Source organism: Leuciscus leuciscus (assembly GCF_965113295.1).
Source record: "Leuciscus leuciscus genome assembly, chromosome: 8".
NCBI classification, from domain to species: Eukaryota; Metazoa; Chordata; class Actinopteri; order Cypriniformes; family Leuciscidae; genus Leuciscus; species Leuciscus leuciscus.
The window spans coordinates 4,407,810-4,425,566 of record NC_138732.1 but is presented as its reverse complement, the minus strand read 5'-3'; the positions used below and the strand labels follow the sequence as shown (position 1 = coordinate 4,425,566).

The following is a 17,757-nucleotide window of genomic DNA, read 5'->3' as shown; positions in this document are numbered from 1 at the left end:
AGCGGTGCAGGTCTCTCTCGATCTCCTCCGTCGCTAGAGTGCATTTACCCATCGCCTGCTCGATCAAACTGCCGTAGTAACCCGGGTGTGTGTTCATCTCGTTCTGAGCACCTGGATAATGAGATTCATGACAGCAGCTGACGGACAGCGTGTGATATCTCACACTGATGTGGAAACATGACCTTTGACGGCCACATACAAGCAGCAGAAGTCGACACACAATACACACTTTAGCTAAACTTGGACAAGTACACTACACACACTCGCTCAGCGTGTTTAACTGTACACACACACACAGTATACAAATACATACTCTAATGATGTACTGCCAAAATGTGCAGGATATAAAAAGCGGAATAGTGTATCCCATAATGCAAAGTGCTCGATTTGATCTTCCATTTCAAATGTGGCAAATCTCTTTCTTGACAAACTGGATTAAAAATGTAAAATTACAATATTTTATTCGGAATCAAAAAGCAAAGTAATCATGTTACAACGCAGTAACAGTGTTGTTATTGTTAACTAAAACCATTTACATTTTCTTTAATTGAAATAAAGCAAAAATCTTTTTCAGATAGTTGCCAAGTCAACATTTTTAATTTTTGTTTACCCTTTTTAAGTGTAAGCAGAAATTACTCAAATAGAAAAAAGTTAATTAAATAGAAATATTACAAAAAAAATTCCAAAGCACAAAAAATTACTAAAACTTTAAAATAAAAAATTCAAACTTACAATACTTAATTCACTATTTACACTAATATTTACATAGGCTACTTCTTTCTTAATCCATCCCTTCCATAATTTAATCTTTATATAGCATATTTTGGTCTGTTGTGTACATTATATCTTATTTTACATATTATATGTGTGCTATACAGAGTTATTCTAGTACTATTAATATACTATTATATTATTTATGAATATTTTGAGTTTGGGTTTACTCGTCTGGGTGAACGGCGCCCCCTGGTGTCTGTGAGGATTCATTACCTGAGAACAGCAGCCACAGCTCTCCTCTCAGACTCTCAGGGATCCCGTTCAGGACCAGCTCTCTCGTCTTCGACGTGCGGTACATACACACTCCACGGCCGTACTCAAAGAAATGGATGTTCCACGACTCCTCTTTCATCTTCTCTCTCGTCTGGATCAACAGAAAGACGAAGGTCAAAACAAAATCAGGCAAACGATGTCAAAATAAACTAAAAGTTGTTGTTTTGGTCCCTTGTAAGCTTGTAAACTACTTCAAGATGTTCAGGTCAGTCTAACTGGTAGGATATATACAGAATTTATAATAAATGTATTGAACACTTCACAGTCTTTACTGCATACATTATAAATGATACATAGATTAATCCTTATTAAAGCTACAAAACTTAGTCTAGAGCAGTGAGTGATTTTCTCTTTTTCTTTTGTTCTTTGATTATCCTTAATGACAAACGTCAGCAGGTTTATTAGGCTGCTGTCCCTTTAAGACCTGTCGCACGCATCCCAACTCTTCACAACCCCCTAAAATTCAAGATAACTGTTTTTGTTGTTTCTACATTAATTTGGAGATTAAATGTGAACTTATTACAATATAAAAAGATCTAAACAACTTCAATGTTAGGTGCGATTAATCGCGATTAATTACAGGAAAATGTGTGATTAATCCGTTTTGTTGTTGTTGTTTTTAATCTAGCCGTGTTAGATCACAACTGTCTTTCTTCTCACATTAAAAAAAAATCATTTGAACTCAAATCAATATTTTATGTCTATTTCCACATCTGTTCAAAAGTTGTTGTTTTTTTTGAGAGAAAAATTAAGCCTTTCGAAGCATTTGTCAAAAGTGACAGTTAAGCATTTATAATGTTACGAAATATTATAATTTTTTTAATAAATGCTGTTCTTATGAACGTAAAAGAATCCTGAAAAACAGGTATTACAGTTCACCACAAAAAATATGAACTGTTTTCAACACTGATAATAATCATAAATGTTTCTTGAGCAGCAAATCATCATCTTAGAATGATTTGTGAAGGATCATGTGACACTGAAGACTGGAGTAATGATGCTGAAAATTCAGCTTAAATTACATTTTACTGTATATTTACATAGAAAACAGTTATTTTAAAGTTTTTATTATATTTTTGATCAAATAAACGCAGCCTTGCTTGATAACAGACCCCTAACATTTCATGATAACTGTGCACTAAGCCTTAAATATTACTATCCTCCTATCTATGTATTCCTCTATTATCTATAATAAAGAGTTGAAAGAAAGAGACTTGACTTTAACCCTCTGGGGTCGGTACACACGCCGGCGCGTTTTGCTCAATTTCTTTCACATAGCAGCAAAATAGACTTAAAATACTCCGCCATTTATGGTCACACAGACTTAAGATGAACAAATAAACTGTAAAATGTCTACTTTATGTGTCCACTTACAATCGAAACAAAATAAAGAAAAAGTGCTTTTGTAAAATAAAGAAAATAAACAGGGTGTGCTTTCTGCCTCTCTGTCTCCGTGAACTTTTTTTTTTCTGGAGCACGTCTCTAAACTTAAACAAAACTCAGCGAATACTATTCACCCAAGCATGAGCTATATATCTTTATAATCATTTAAGTGTGCAATATTAAATTATCTAATTCAAAACTAAAACAAATATTCTCTGTTTATGTAATCCGTATGAAAAGAGAGAGATGTCAGTCGTTCTCATTTCAGCTCATTATCTGCTAATGTGAACACGCCTAGGGAGAGCGCGCGATCCATGCAAACCTGTCAACGCCCACATCAGCTCGATAAAACTCATCAAGTTTAATCAGATATAAAAAGACTTATGTATGAGGGTGTATTCTCACCACTTTGGGCCCCAGCTCCTCCGGGATGTCCTGCTGGTAGATTTGCAGAAGGCCCTTCTTGGCAGTGGGCAGACTGGGACTGTAGTGCTGGTTTTGGGGCATCTCTCCGAGCCCCAGCACAGGAGACGGGGGTGTACTCGGGCTGGGGTTCTCCTGGAGACGCAGGTCACATGACATGTTTAAATACACGACCAGTCATGACCAAGGTAGAAATGAGTTATGCTTCAATGGGGGCAAATATCTGTAAGCATGAAAACTAAAATGTTTGAGGTCAGTAAGATGTTTTTTCTTTTCTTTTCTTTTTTTTTTAAAGAAAATGTATTCTTTTATTCAGCAAGGATGCATTAAATTGATCAAAATTGACATTTATAATGTTACAAAAGATTCTATTTCGAATAAATGCTGTTCTTTTGAACTTTCGAAAATATGTATCACAGTTTCCTCAAAATTATGAAGAATCACAAATATTTTCAACATTGATACTAATCATAAATGTTTCTTAAGCATCAAATCATCATACTAGAATGATTTCTGAAGGATCATGTGACACTGAAGGCCGAAGAAAATTCAGCTTTGATCACAGGAATAAATTACAGCTTCAAATATATTCACATAGAAAACAGCTGTTTTAATAAATAACAATATTCTACAATATTGCTGTTTTTACTTTATATTTTTTTATCAAATATATGCAGCCTTGTTGAGCGGGGGGGGGGATATAAACCTGGTTAAAATATCATACTGGTGATATCATACATTTCTCTTTCATGCATATTTGTTAGGATGTAGGTTTTATTTGTTTGCAAAAAAAAAAAAAAAAGTGTAGCTACAAATGATCTTGTGCCGAAATACCAAATAAAAAAACATTTAAACACAAAATATCATACATTCTGATGACTTGTGACTCACGGATTGAGAATTTAGGCCACATGGCCTGTCAGGCGTGCGCTGCAGGAAGTCAGAGATGCGCTGTACCAGGAAGTCACGGTCTTTGAGGTTAGCAAACAGGAAGGTCATCTTGTTTTTAGTGCTGATCGACAGTGGACTCGGCAAAACACTGCTGCTGTCTGCTTTCTCCACTATGGTCACCTAGAGGGAGAGAATGAGAGCGTGACTGTGCTGCTGTTGTGCAACTGTATGCGAGTGTGTGTGTGTGTGTGTGTGTGTTTACCTCTCTCAGTGGAATGATAAGTTGACACAGATCTTCCTCTCTACTGGCAAAGCAGATGTAGTTGTTAGAAACAAACATTTGACCGACGACATGCATCTTGGTGAACGGCGTCCAGAGCGTACAGTCGGTGTGTCCATCCAAACGCTCGTCCGGCGTGAGTCGGAAAAGAGCCCTGTACCGCTCGTTCTTCGCACGCGCATCCAAGTCCCTGAAACATGTGAGAACAAGCTCTGTTTAAAGTAGCTAAACCAAGATCTATTTATTTATACTGACTCTTTAAAATGCTTAAATTATATTATCATCAAATTAAGTTATTTCTTTTTTAAATCACACTTGTTTGGCATATCTCTCTCTCATATGTGTGTGTGTGTGTGTGTGTGTGTGTGTGTGTGTGTGTGTGTGTGTGTGTGTGTGTATACTGTATATATACATACATATAGGCTGCCAAGCGATTACAATTTCTAATCTAATTAATTGCACATCAAATTTGGCTGAGAAATTACACCCAAACGATTGTTTAAAGACATTATTGTATTAAATGAGAAAAGCATCAAATAAACATTAAAAAAAAAGTAGCTTTAGAAAAAGAAAAAAGATTATTTGATTCATCATATAATTCATTACACAAACCGGTAAATATGAAATACATTTTTTTTTTTTTATCATACTGGCCTTCTTAAAAAGATGCCATTAAACAAATATTTAAAATGTAGACAACTGTCTTTGTTGTTTCTACATTCATTTGGAGATTAAATGTGAAATTACAATATAAAACGATTTAAACAACTTCAATGTCAGGTGCGATTAATCACAGAAAAATGTGAGATTAATTAGGTTTAATCGATTGACAGCACTAATATATAGTAATATACAAATATGCTATATATGTGGTTTGCTGACCTCTTTAGTGCGGAGACGTTTTTCAGGGTCTTGCAGGGTTTGGGGAGGAAGCGATCGGCGGAGAAGCTCTCGTTGTCCAGTAACTGTCTCATGGCGATGTTGGCCAGCTGCTCCATCAGCTTGAAGGTCTCGTTGATGTTCAGGAACATGGAGAAGAAGTGTTCGGTGCCGCGAGTGCTCACGCGGATGCTCTCCGGGAAAACCAGCGTGGCGTTCTTGTCCAACTGCGTCACGTCCGTCCACTGCACCACCAGTGACACTACAGCGAGAGGAGGAACAATGAAGATGCATCTATCCATCATAAAAGTGCATCTATCCATCATAAAAGTGCAATAGCTGGCCAGAAGCTAAAATTTTACTTTGTAACGTGTTAAAAATAAATATTTTTCTTACACGAACACATGGCTTCGCTTCAGAAGACCTTTATACCCCAGAGCAGTGTGGAGCACTTTTATGATGGATAGATGCTCTTTTATGATGGAGAGATGCTGTTTTATGATGGAGAGATGCTCTTTTATGATGGATAGATGCTCTTTTACAGGCATGAAAACTGGTCAGGGGTAAAAAAGGTGAGAAGGATAATGTGTGGAGGCAAGTATTTACACAAAACACATAGCATGAGATTATTTTTTCTTTTTCGCCTGAACCAGAATCTCAAGGGCATGTTTTCTCTGTTTAGCAGCATGTCTCAGCCTTGCCCTCTTCTCCTCTTCAGCTGCCTGTTTTTTTTTTGAGATCATGAGCACTACTGGATCCTTTGCAGTGCATCACTCTCTCCTATCTCTCTGTGCGAAATACCCATGAGACCCCCTGAAAGCCTCAAAAGCTACATTTGAAGTGGGGTCTCAAATTTTGTCAAAAAAATAAAAAATAAAATATTTTATTGTCACCAGTGTTAATTTCATTAAGGAAAAAATTTACGTTGATGACCTTTTTTCCCCTGACCAAGACAAGGCGACGTCATTAAACGATAACTGTGACTAAATCAACACATGCAATATCGTTGACAAAAAAAGACGAGACTGAAATGTGTTTCAAAATAAATAAAAACTTGACCAAAACCACTTATTTTGGTCGAATAAAGGAGAAGACAACATATTACAGACTGTTTTTACGAGCGTTCATGCTTACGGTTGCCAGATTTCAATAATTTAAACCCCAGTCAGAGCTTTTCTGTTAAAAGAGCAAGTTTTTTACCAGGGGCCGGTTTCACAAAGATAGACTTTGAGATATGGCTTAGATATAGCAGATAGTCAGACTTCAGATAGACATCTAAATCAGACCGTTGCACAAAGCACTAAAGACTCTGACTATCTTAAGTAGGACTACACTGCAATGCATTCTGGGTAAATTAAGACACTTTTCAAAACAAAAAACATGGCGGATCAAGTAAGCGCATTCAACCGCTAAGTGCAGTTTACCCCAGCGGATAATATGTGTTTGTTGGAGGAGTATAACAGTTACAAGGACATTTTATTTGGGAAATTTAGTGGAGAATGTAGTAACAAGAAGAAATGTTTCAATTAGGAGCCATTTTCCCTTTTCTTTTGGCTGTTTGTAATGTAACTGATTGTTACTGCTGGTTGCCAAGGTAACATAGAGTCTTAGACCTAAGTTAGCCTGGGGCAGAGCCATAGAGAGAGAGAGTTGCGACACTCTTTGATGTCGCCGCTATGGCTGTCACGTGGTTCATGTAAGCCCCAATAGTTCCAAAACGTACGCTGGCTGTCATGTTCTTCTATGGGACAGACAGCAGCGATTGCATTATTGAACGGTAAATATAAAATAAAACACACACCCAAGTACTTTTTCAGCTGTTATTGCATTTTGTTAATGTCAGTTTTGCATTTGGAGATAAGTTTTAGGCTATATTTTTGGAGGGAAAAGCTTAGTGTTCATGTTCGCATGGGTAGCACTGGCTTTAGCGGCTCTAACTTAACTTTTCCATATCATTCATCTGATGATGGACGTCTCATGATATTTATTTTAGCACAACTGGGCTGTATTAGGCTATTGATTCCCGTGATTTTGCTTATAAATTTTGATTCAGCCATTAGCCTACCTTCGTGATCACGCAAAGAGGTCTGCCGTGGCGGTCCGTTCAGAATTCGCTTAGAAGCTAGCTCACTTCTTCTGATGAAAGTGGCCACCCCCAGGACCACAACGTGAAACATGATCATGTTAAGACTAAGAATATTATTTTAAGATTAAGGCCATACATTATCAAAACTATAACAGATTAAAAACGAATTTAAGCATAGCTGATACAAATGAAGGTTTTCAAATAAAATATTTTTTATTAAACAATGACAGACAACAAAAATGTGTGCTTGTGTGTGTGAACAAGAAAAACAAAAACCAGGGGCAGGTGATCCATGAAACAGACGTGACTGGTGATGGCCATAACAATCCTAAAGGTCCAGCATTGTTCTCACAAGCCGCTTCACTCAAGACAATAATAACATAATGAAAAGTTAGTAGCAGCTATATCCCCAAAAAATTAAATTAAATAAAAGTTGCTATAAAGGTGGTAGCGATTCATTACCGAACTCTTAGCTGACGAAGTCGCGCTAGCTAACTAACGTTAGCTAGCAGGCAGTGCTTGAAAATTGGTTGAAACAACCAACATAAAATATAAATAATTACGCTGTGCATGTACAAATGAAGACCAGTATACGCATCGCAAAGGGCCTCTGATACAATATAGACAGTTGACAATTCAAAAGAGGTCGATATTTCGGCAACTTAACTCTGGAACAACTCGCCGCGAAGTGAATGGTGTCCAACGCCCAAATGACAGTGTTTGGAACTATTCCGATCTTCATATCCCGGAAGTAGGCGGTTAAAAGCGCCGCCATTATTTACAACGGAGGTCTATGGGAGTGTCGCAACTCTCTCTCTCTATGGCTCTGGCCTGGGGGTAAGGGGTCTAATTTAGTCCGTCTTTATTTTTGTGAAACAGTCTAACTTTCATTAGACTAGTCTATGAGCCAATTATAGAATCGTCTAACACTATAGACCGGTCTAAAATAGCTTTGTGAAACCGGCCCCTAGTCTTTTCAATAGTATCTGGCAACCATACGCACGCGCGCTTGCTACACTTCTGAAGAAGCGCAGATGATCTGAAAACACAGACAAGTAAGCCGGAGTTCCGCGATCTTCATTTGAGATTTTCATTGAAAAGATTTTCTCACGACCCCCCATTCCCAAATATTTTCTCATCGGATCTGCACAAATCACGTAGGTGACCCATTTTGGTTTTAAAATGGCGAATTTCGCCGAAAGGTGAGGAGTTTTCATGCCTGCTTTTATGACGGATAGATGCACTTTTATGGACATCCAGGACATTTTTTAATATAACTCTGATTGTATTCTGATTGTGAGTAAATCATGGGCTAATTTTCATTTTTGGCTGAACTACTCCTTTAAGCATGGTGGAAGAAAAGCAGCATGCACTAATACAATTTCACACTAAATAAAGAACATTTAATTCAGTATGAATCAGCCCTTTTTACAAAGTGTTCAAAAGACTCAAATGACATCACTAAATGATTCTCCAGAACACTGAAGTCCTATTGTTCAGTCTTGGTATTTCTGTGGTCGAATACTTGTGTATAATGACCACTAACAGCAAGATCTCATGTGCTACTATAATGTCTCTTGAATCCCTGCACACACTATTTCTTTGCACAGAATAAAAAGATTGAAAGTCACCATGAAATCAAAATTTGGCAAATCTTATTTTTTATGGTTTATAGTATTTTTTTATTAATACAGTTGTGCTGCTTAATAATTTTGTGGAAACTGTGATGCCTTCTCTTCTCTGATGATGTGGGCGGGGCAACCTGTCACTCACATGAGATCCACCAATAGCAAACCACAACCATCCAATCAATTCCACACAGACAAAATCAAGCCCCGCCCACATTTGTTCTTGTTCTTCTTGTTTCACTTGGATATACGACACAATAGGGAAGAAAAGAAGAGCGCAACTTCCATTCATGCCGACTCAAATCATATCTCCAGCTCATTTATTTAATTATTGAGGGTACGTTTACATGACAACGATATGCATAAAACTGAGAAGTTTCGAGAAGTCGACACCAGTCAAAACGATCCCCATTCACATGGATCTGTGAAAACAACTAAAAACCCTGTATAATGCTTCCATTAGATGGCGATGAAACACTATCGACTGAACATGTAACACATGTGCATGACGTCATCGTCTTCACAGATTCACGTTTTTGTTGTGTACGCGGAGACCATTTTCAAAAACTTGCACTTCGAAACCCGTTTTCAAAAGTTTGCGTTTTCAAGCACCCAAACGCTGTTGTTGTGTAAACGAGAGGCCAAAACAGATAAAAAGTTGTACGTTATTTAGTTACGGTGTAAACAGCCTCTTAGGCCGTGTGTCCACCAAAACGGGTTTTTTTCACGCGGCTGCCGTGTTTTTTCAATTGTTTTCAATGGGAGCACCGCGTTTTTAAAACGTCATGAGCGTAACGAAGCGCTGAGCGTATTTTTTCACGCTGAAGCGCTCTGCGTTTTTTACCGGTCGCCGAGAGTTGAAGAACGTTCAACTTTGGGTAAAACGCAGCACTCATCATCACTGTCACTTTTTACCCAACCGTCCAATCACAGTGGAGGAGGGGCGGGACTAATACCACAACGACCAACCGCCACATTCTGCTTATACAACGTCAACAGATGACAACAACAAGCATAATAACGGGAAAAAATCATTTAAAACATGAGCCAGAGAAAATACGTTACATTGTATCGACATTTAAATATAGAATCAACACAGAAACAAAATATGTGTGAAATGAGATACTAGTAACACTTTCGCGGATATTCCGTATCATAACAAGCAAAGCGTTAGTGCTGGGCGGTGTACCGGTTCATACCGAATACCGGTGTTTATTTTTGTTACGATATGAATTTTTAAAATACCGCAATACCGGTGTATGTGGCTTTAATAACGATCTGAACGCGGCGCGGTCATTTTTCACTGTTGCACTGTGGTGATGCACGTGTTACTAAGCGTGACTTTGAAGATGGATAGGTTAAACTATAATTGATAGCTGTCAAATTATATTACAGTGTTTCCCATACATCGGTTCACAATATCAACAGCCTTTTGGAAAATCTATTTGTGGTTGGCATTGACATCGTTGAATAAACATGAGCACTGCACGCTTCAAAATCAAAACGCGGCGCGGGTGTTTTTAAATGAATGTATCTGAAGTGAATTATTTGTTATTACGATTGAATCTTTCTTTATCTTTCCTGATAAAGCAGCATTTGAGCGTTGCTGCTTTGTGTACAGCCGTTACCGGGGAAACCGATATTTCTGCCGCTCCTACAGCGCCTCCTGCTGGCACCTCTTTGTAAACAGCCTTGCAAACCTGTATAAAATACTAGTGTGGATTTTTTTTCTACAACATTCACTCATGACAGTAAAATAGGGCATTCTTAGTCAATCTACTGCAGTATTTCCTCTCTCACTCAGTGAAAAATGGGTTTTACACCCAGTCATGCTAAAAAAAACAAAAAAAAACGTCATATACCGTGAAACCGGTGTAATTTAGAAAAATACTGTGGTTTGGATTTTTGGTCATACCGCCCAGCACTACAAAGCGTCTCAACTGAAAAAAACGCAACGCAGCCAAAACGCTCTCAAGCGCCCACAGCTAGGTGTTTACAGCAGAGACTAGCGCTTTCAGCTGGCTAAACCGCTTTGGTGGACACACGGCCTTAGAGTGCAGAACAGTAATAAGTCACAACTTTTTAATCATCCCAACTAGAATACACTATATATCTCGGTTTGCTTCTGTAAAATCATGTTTGTTTTGGTTCCGGTCGCGTTCTAATTTTGTCTTGTCCTATAAATTTAGATGCACTGTACATTGCTCTCGCCTCACCCTCTTTTCCCAGCAGGAATGAGTAGAAGCAGAGGTGGTTGACGGAGAGGTAGATCCAGCCCTGTCGTGGGACTCTGCCCTTCCAGTAACTGCAGGGGTAATAGTTCACCAGCTTCTCTTCCTCCGGCATGCCGAACAACTTCCGCATCTTCAGCTCGGCTTCCCGGAACTTCCCAGGATCCTCGTCTTCCTGAGCTTTGCCGCTTTTATTCTCTTCGGCGATGATGCCCTGCAAAGAACAACAATCTTCACATGATGTGTGTGTGTTTTAAGAATCGTTTCGCATTCGGACAGACCTGTTCAAAAGGTTTTGAAAAGAAGTCTCTTCTGCTCACCAAAGCGGCATTTATTTGATCAAATATACAGTTAAAATAGTAATATTGCGAAATATTATTACGATTTAAAAGAACTGTTTTCTATGTGAATTTATAGCTGAATTTTCAGCATCATTACTCCAGTCTTCAGTGTCACATGATCCTTCAGAAATCATTCTAATATGCTCCTGAGACCCAGAAAAAAAGTTTTTTGAATTTAGTTTTTTTTCATGTCATCACATTGTTTAGAACATAAGAAACAAATGGTGAAAAAAAAAAAAACATTTTATTCATACGTTATAATATGTCCTCTGTAGTGGACATCAGGACTAAGTTGAAGTAAAATGACATGAAATTATATGTATAGGCAAAAACAATGGGATTTTTTTCTTTCAATCACCAATAAATTTTGGGGTTTCAGGATTTTTTTAACCAAAATTTATATAAAGATGATTCTCAACTATGTTATGAAAGATATAACGGAATTAATTGATACACCATTTTACTTTATGCAATATGTGGGTAAAATGGCCATAAATCAATATTCCCATTCAATGCAATGCATCTGTATCTAATGTGCACATTAATGTGTTCTTGGAGCAACAATTAATGAAAAAAGAAGTGTAATAATTGGAGTAATAATTAGCAACATTTTAATAATAATATCTAATATTTCATAGGAATATTATATTGATGTATAATTTATTTCCATATTCTCTTGTTATGTCTCACAAAATGACAAAGTATTTTTTTTATTTTAAACCCCATAACGTTTTCCTGAGATGTTGGTTTATGAAATACAATTTGAAAAGTAGTCCGATTTAAATTATAATTACAATATATTATCATATTTCCTACATTTGATCACTAAATTAATGTCAGACATTTTTAACCCATAATTTGATGATCAAGAAACATTTATGATTATTATCAATTTTGAAAAGAGTTTACAATAAACAAAACATTTTTTTCAGGATTCTTTGATGAATAGAAAGTTCAAAAGAAATAGAAATCTTTAGTAACAAAAATGTGTCACTTTTATGTTTGAAAATGACCAGATGAAACATATAAACTGTATATATGAATTTGAAAAAAATATATAGAAAAAAAAATGATATAAAAAATTGCAATTAGCAACAAACAAAAAGTGCAAGCGAGTTTTAGCACGTATTAATTTAGACCTTAATATTTGAGAATCTAGTTGACCGCAATTTGTGAGGAAAATAAATGTTGTCAATCTAACAGCTCCAATATATTTTAATATACTAACTTTGACAAATGAAACAAATCCCACCTGTATTTTGCCCTTGACGAAGGTGGTGATGTCATCGTCATTGTCAAAGATGGACAGAGTCTGGAGTAGGTTCGTCTCGAGCCACTCCCAGTGTTCAGTGATCTCTTTACGAGACGAGCCTGCGACACACACACACACACACACACATCCATCAGAGCAGTGTTTACTGTGACACAGCCTTTAATATGTCACTCAGATTCAGAGCTGCAGTTTAAAGGTCAGGCGAGGTTTACACGAGATACGGTGAATGTTAATGTGGGTCATGTGACCCAACAACACAGTCACTCTCTCCAGATTTTCATCACTGTTCTCGACGCTGAGATGTCGACACAAAATGGCCCTGGGCAAAACAAACTACTTGTTAAGGCAAAGAGTGACTATTCAGGAAAACAGAGAGTTTCAGACCATGTGTCACCTGACTAAACACATCTGGACAAATCAACTGTTATCTAGACTGAGAGCTCTTGATCACCTAAACACACAATCAGTACTAGTTAACAGATGTGCACTTTTGTCATTTTGATGGATTAATCATTCAAATACTCCGGGTGGATGGAGACAGGCCCGTCTAGGGTTATTATCGTCAACTAAAACCATTCAAAAAAATACGTCATTACTTAAAAAATTTTTTTAAAAAAAAGAACCAAAAAAAAAAGGGTTTTAAAAAAACCATCTTCATTTTTGCTGAAGTACACTTAAGTTAAAGTATTAAAAATACAAAAAAATAAATTATCTAAATACTAAAACTTAAAAACTATTTAGACAATTAAAATAAAATAAAAATATAAAAATGACAAAACAATCTTTTACTAAATGACAGAAAATATAAAAAATTATTCAAAATATTAACAAAAACTATAATAGTATATCAATTATATCAAAATAACACTAGCTTTTTTATGTTCAACTGCATTTGGCCATTGCATCTCACATAAGTGTTAACTTTAAATTGTATTTTTAGATATAATTTATGTTAATTAGCTATGGTTACTGATTTAAAGGTATAGCGGAGGATGTTTTACTTCCTGGTGGGTAACCTATACTATTGGTCCTCCTAATTGTCAATCATTCTGGTGAATCAATCAAACTTTTCAAAAGTGGAGAGGGCGGGTCTTATCTAAAATTTGGAAAGATCCTCCGCTATACCTTTAAAATAGGTAGAAACTGAGCTTTTTGAAACATCAAAGCAATTTGATTCACTGATTCGAAATATATTGCAAATATTAATGCTCCAAATATTGCATTCTGACACAATCTGCTGGTCAAACCGGTGTAAAATACAGCAACAACTCAGTGCAAACATGCATAAAGATTCCTTTTAAAAACCAATGTAAAGTGTAACATACTAAATATATTCTACAAATAATCAAATACAATTAACCATGAAGTGTCTGTATAATATGTGTTCGTTTTGGTGTGTTTTGTGGAGGGATTGGCTAATCAGGCCAATAAGAGACAAATAATTACTACTCTTTCTTTTTTTATTATACTAATGTCTCATTAAAATGTCTACAAAATGTATCGGCCATAAATATTTTGTACCAGCCATTTGTTCGGACGCCACAGCTAAAACTACGAGCCAAACTAATATCAATTTAAAACATTATTAAAGACAAGTAAACAGTCAGTAATAAAATAAGAATAAATAATCAAATTATAAGCAATAGCACAAATAAATACAATAGAACAAAGATACAAATGAAATAAACAGTGCGTTTCAGGTTTTTCAGGTACAGAAATGTAAAATAACAGCACAGTCTTCACTGTATAAATTAAATATCCTTTTCAAAGTTTCAAAAGTTATTCAGTCAAGAGAAGTGAGTGATTTCTTTCTCTGATTAACATTAGAAACTGCAGGAATATTACGTGGCTTTCTGGGTGCAGAACTCTCCACACAGAGCACAAACTATACAAACTCCTTTTGTGTCTTCTTGTGCTTGAATATTTATATTTAGTAAATATATTTATATTTATATAATATATTATATTTTCATATAATATATTATATTACTTTTGTGTCTTCTTGTGCTTGAATATTTATATTTAGTAAATATATTTATATTTATATAATATATTATATTTTCATATAATATATTATATTACTTTTGTGTCTTCTTGCGCTTGAATATTTATATTTAGTAAATATATTTATATTTATATAATATATTATATTTTCATATAATATATTATATTACTTTTGTGTCTTCTTGCGCTTGAATATTTATATTTAGTAAATATATTTATATTTATATAATATATTATATTTTCATATAATATATTATATTACTTTTGTGTCTTCTTGTGCTTGAATATTTATATTTAGTAAATATATTTATATAATATATTATATTATATTTTTATATAATATATTATATTACTTTTGTGTCTTCTTGCGCTTGAATATTTATATTTAGTAAATATATTTATATTTATATATATTATATTATATTTTTATATAATATATTATATTACTTTTGTGTCTTCTTGCGCTTGAATATTTATATTTAGTAAATATATTCATATTCATATTTGTATAATATATTATATTTTTATACAATGTGAGTTGTACAACTTGGCGAGTGCTAATTTTAGGCTCTAGGTATATAGGTCACAATAGGACAGAAGTTCAACTTCTGTTTCATGGCGAATTTAAAGGGGTGGTTGATTATGATTTCTCTTTTCTAACTCTAGTTAGTGTGTAATGTTGCTGTTTGATCATAAACAACATCTGCAAAGTTACGACGCTCAAAGTTCAAAGCAAAGGGAGATATTTGCTTTTTAAGGACTACAACAAACGGCTGGTAGAGACTACACCACATTCCTCCCGGGTTAGTGACATCACCAACCCTAGAATTTACATAAACTCCGCCCCCAGAACATGATTTATAGATTATCAAGACAGAATATGCTAATCAATGACTAGAAGATAACTACACATAATCTACATAAACTCATCAACTAACCATTCAGAAATGTTGTCTACATGTTGTCTCTCCATCATTGTCTGACTTTGGTTTGAACATAAAAGGCTAAAAGGTTTTGAAATGTTCAATGCATGTGTGTGTGAGGTAAAAGGACACAAGCTCTTGAAGCTCCGCCCCCTGTGCCGGGAGCAGCAGCTCATTTGCATTTAAAGGGCCACACACAAAACGGTGCGTTTTTGCTTACCCTCAAAAAGTGACAATTTTAACATGCTATATAAAAATATCTGTGGGGTATTTTGAGCTAAAACTTCACATACACACATCTTGTGAAAAGGGCATTATACCACCCCTTTAAGTACAGACCACAAGCGATGTTCCAGAAGATCTGAGACTCTCCCGTCTGGTGCAGGATCCTGTAGGGCGCCACACGAGCACTCGAGTCCAACACGACATCCAACGTACCCACCAGCAAACCTGGGAGAAAAAGAGAAGGGTTAGCATGTCATAGGTCACGGCCTCGTGCTGTGTGGAGGGAGAAACATCAATAACAGCCACACTGGTTTTCTTCAGTTCTCATTGCTGACACACACACACACACTGCCAGATAAACACTCCTGAGCGTGAGAGAGAGAGTTTCAGAGGAATTTAAGACATTCGTCACACACACACACACACACACACACACACGTCTCGACTTCCTCTTACGGCGGTCACATAGTCAGTTAATGCCTGATTCTGATGGAGAGATAAACACTAAGGCTTCTTCAAAAGCAAAATCGTGATCCATAAAGCACTGAATATTACACAGACGTGTTATTAACTCATCATCACAACTCATAACAATCTCACCCGTATGACGCAACTTTCAGACAACAACAGGTTAATGCTGAGGTCTACCTAATGCAATTGAGTTTATAGTCGGGTTCAGAGGTGAATGCAGTCATTCTGCTGTCATGTGAGGGACTCATCTGTTTTTGTCTGTTTGGTTTTAGGTGGCAAGGAGACACATTACACATATGAATGTCTTTCTCAGGAGAGAATACAAGTCAATATATTCTCATGACACACAAACCATGTGATGAGAGCTTTGTTTGCAATGAAACTCAAATATATACATATATATGTGTGTGTGTGTGTGTGTGTGTGTGTATGCCTATGTCTATATACATGTATGTGTGTGTGTGTATAATATATATATGTATGTACACACACATATATATATATATATATATATATATATATATGTGTGTGTGTGTGTGTGTGTGTGTGTGTGTGTGTGTGTGTGTGTCTGTGTGTATCATATAACCATTGAGGAGAATGTTAAATATCAAAGGATCATCATATCTGAAGGGTTACAACTGAGGTCAAAATAAATAAATAAATAAATAAATAAAGCAAGTTGTGTGTTATAAAAACGAGGCACCTAGAAATGTTAAACTTATCATTTGAGCCATCTATAATTGATTATGCATTACTGTGTTCCTGAACAGTAACGGAAAAACAGCATTAAACCATGCACTAACAATTCTACATGTTACACGTAATGTCATATATAAATAAACAGATGACGCAAGCAAACTCAGCATCAATGAAGAGATGCAACCTAAACAACCCCACTAACAGATGTTCCCAAATGTTCCAGTGAATCAGCAGCACGCATATCTCTCTCAGTACACTATACTCCACGATTCATGAGTAATCTGTCATGCACACGGCAGCGATGGTTTATATTTGTATGAATATGTGTGTCTCGTACCCGTGATGCCTCCTCCGCGCCCGTGTCCCTTCCTTCTCTGCAGGATGAAGTACGGATTGGCCCGCTCGCTCACCCACAGCGCGTTGGCCAGTAACACCTCCTCCGGGGTAATCCACATGGCTTCACGGGCTCTTTTACTCTCTTGCTGAGGTAAACGTGTGAGATTTAATCATGCCAGAATGGACGTGGGACTCAGCTGATGTTTGTTTGTCTGCATGAGCCGCCCAAACTCACTGCGACTGCGAGCGAACCCTACCACCGTGAGCCGCTAGAGTTAATGACACTTCAAAATAAAAGTCCGTACTACTATGGATAATAATTGGTAATTAAATATAAATCATATTTATTGGGATAAGTGCTATACAAACAAATCATATTTTTTCAGATTTATTCCTTGGCTACAATATTAAAAAAAAAAACATAATTTAGTCTATTTACTAAAAGAGTTGTAAATGTAGTATTTAAGCGTTGAGATGCAATGCACATTTATGTCCAGGTGGCGGCAGTGTTGTACCCTAGAAAACATCAGTGGTTAGAATGGAAATTACAGCTGCGCCCCAAGGATGGATGGATGGATAGATAGATAGATAGATAGATAGATAGATAGATAGATAGATAGATAGATAGATAGATAGA

At 36.2% G+C, this 17,757-nt stretch overlaps 1 protein-coding gene and 1 long non-coding RNA gene across 2 annotated transcripts in view; both read right to left on the bottom strand.

Annotated features, from left to right (window-relative positions):
- tbc1d9b (TBC1 domain family member 9b) overlaps positions 1–17,399 on the bottom strand; it is a 33,847-nt gene extending 16,448 nt beyond the window's left edge. The window contains 10 exon segments of the mRNA XM_082178658.1: positions 1–111; positions 988–1,138; positions 2,836–2,988; positions 3,745–3,924; positions 4,007–4,214; positions 4,907–5,165; positions 10,834–11,062; positions 12,442–12,560; positions 15,729–15,839; positions 17,122–17,399. The exon segment at positions 1–111 is cut by the window's left edge and continues 104 nt beyond it. Of these exon segments, the coding sequence (XP_082034784.1) occupies positions 1–111; positions 988–1,138; positions 2,836–2,988; positions 3,745–3,924; positions 4,007–4,214; positions 4,907–5,165; positions 10,834–11,062; positions 12,442–12,560; positions 15,729–15,839; positions 17,122–17,239 (1,639 nt within the window). The 5' untranslated portion in view covers positions 17,240–17,399.
- The window catches only part of LOC309504222, a 105,272-nt gene that overhangs the window by 16,448 nt on the left and 71,067 nt on the right, over positions 1–17,757 (bottom strand). The gene's annotated exons all lie outside the window — the stretch shown is intronic.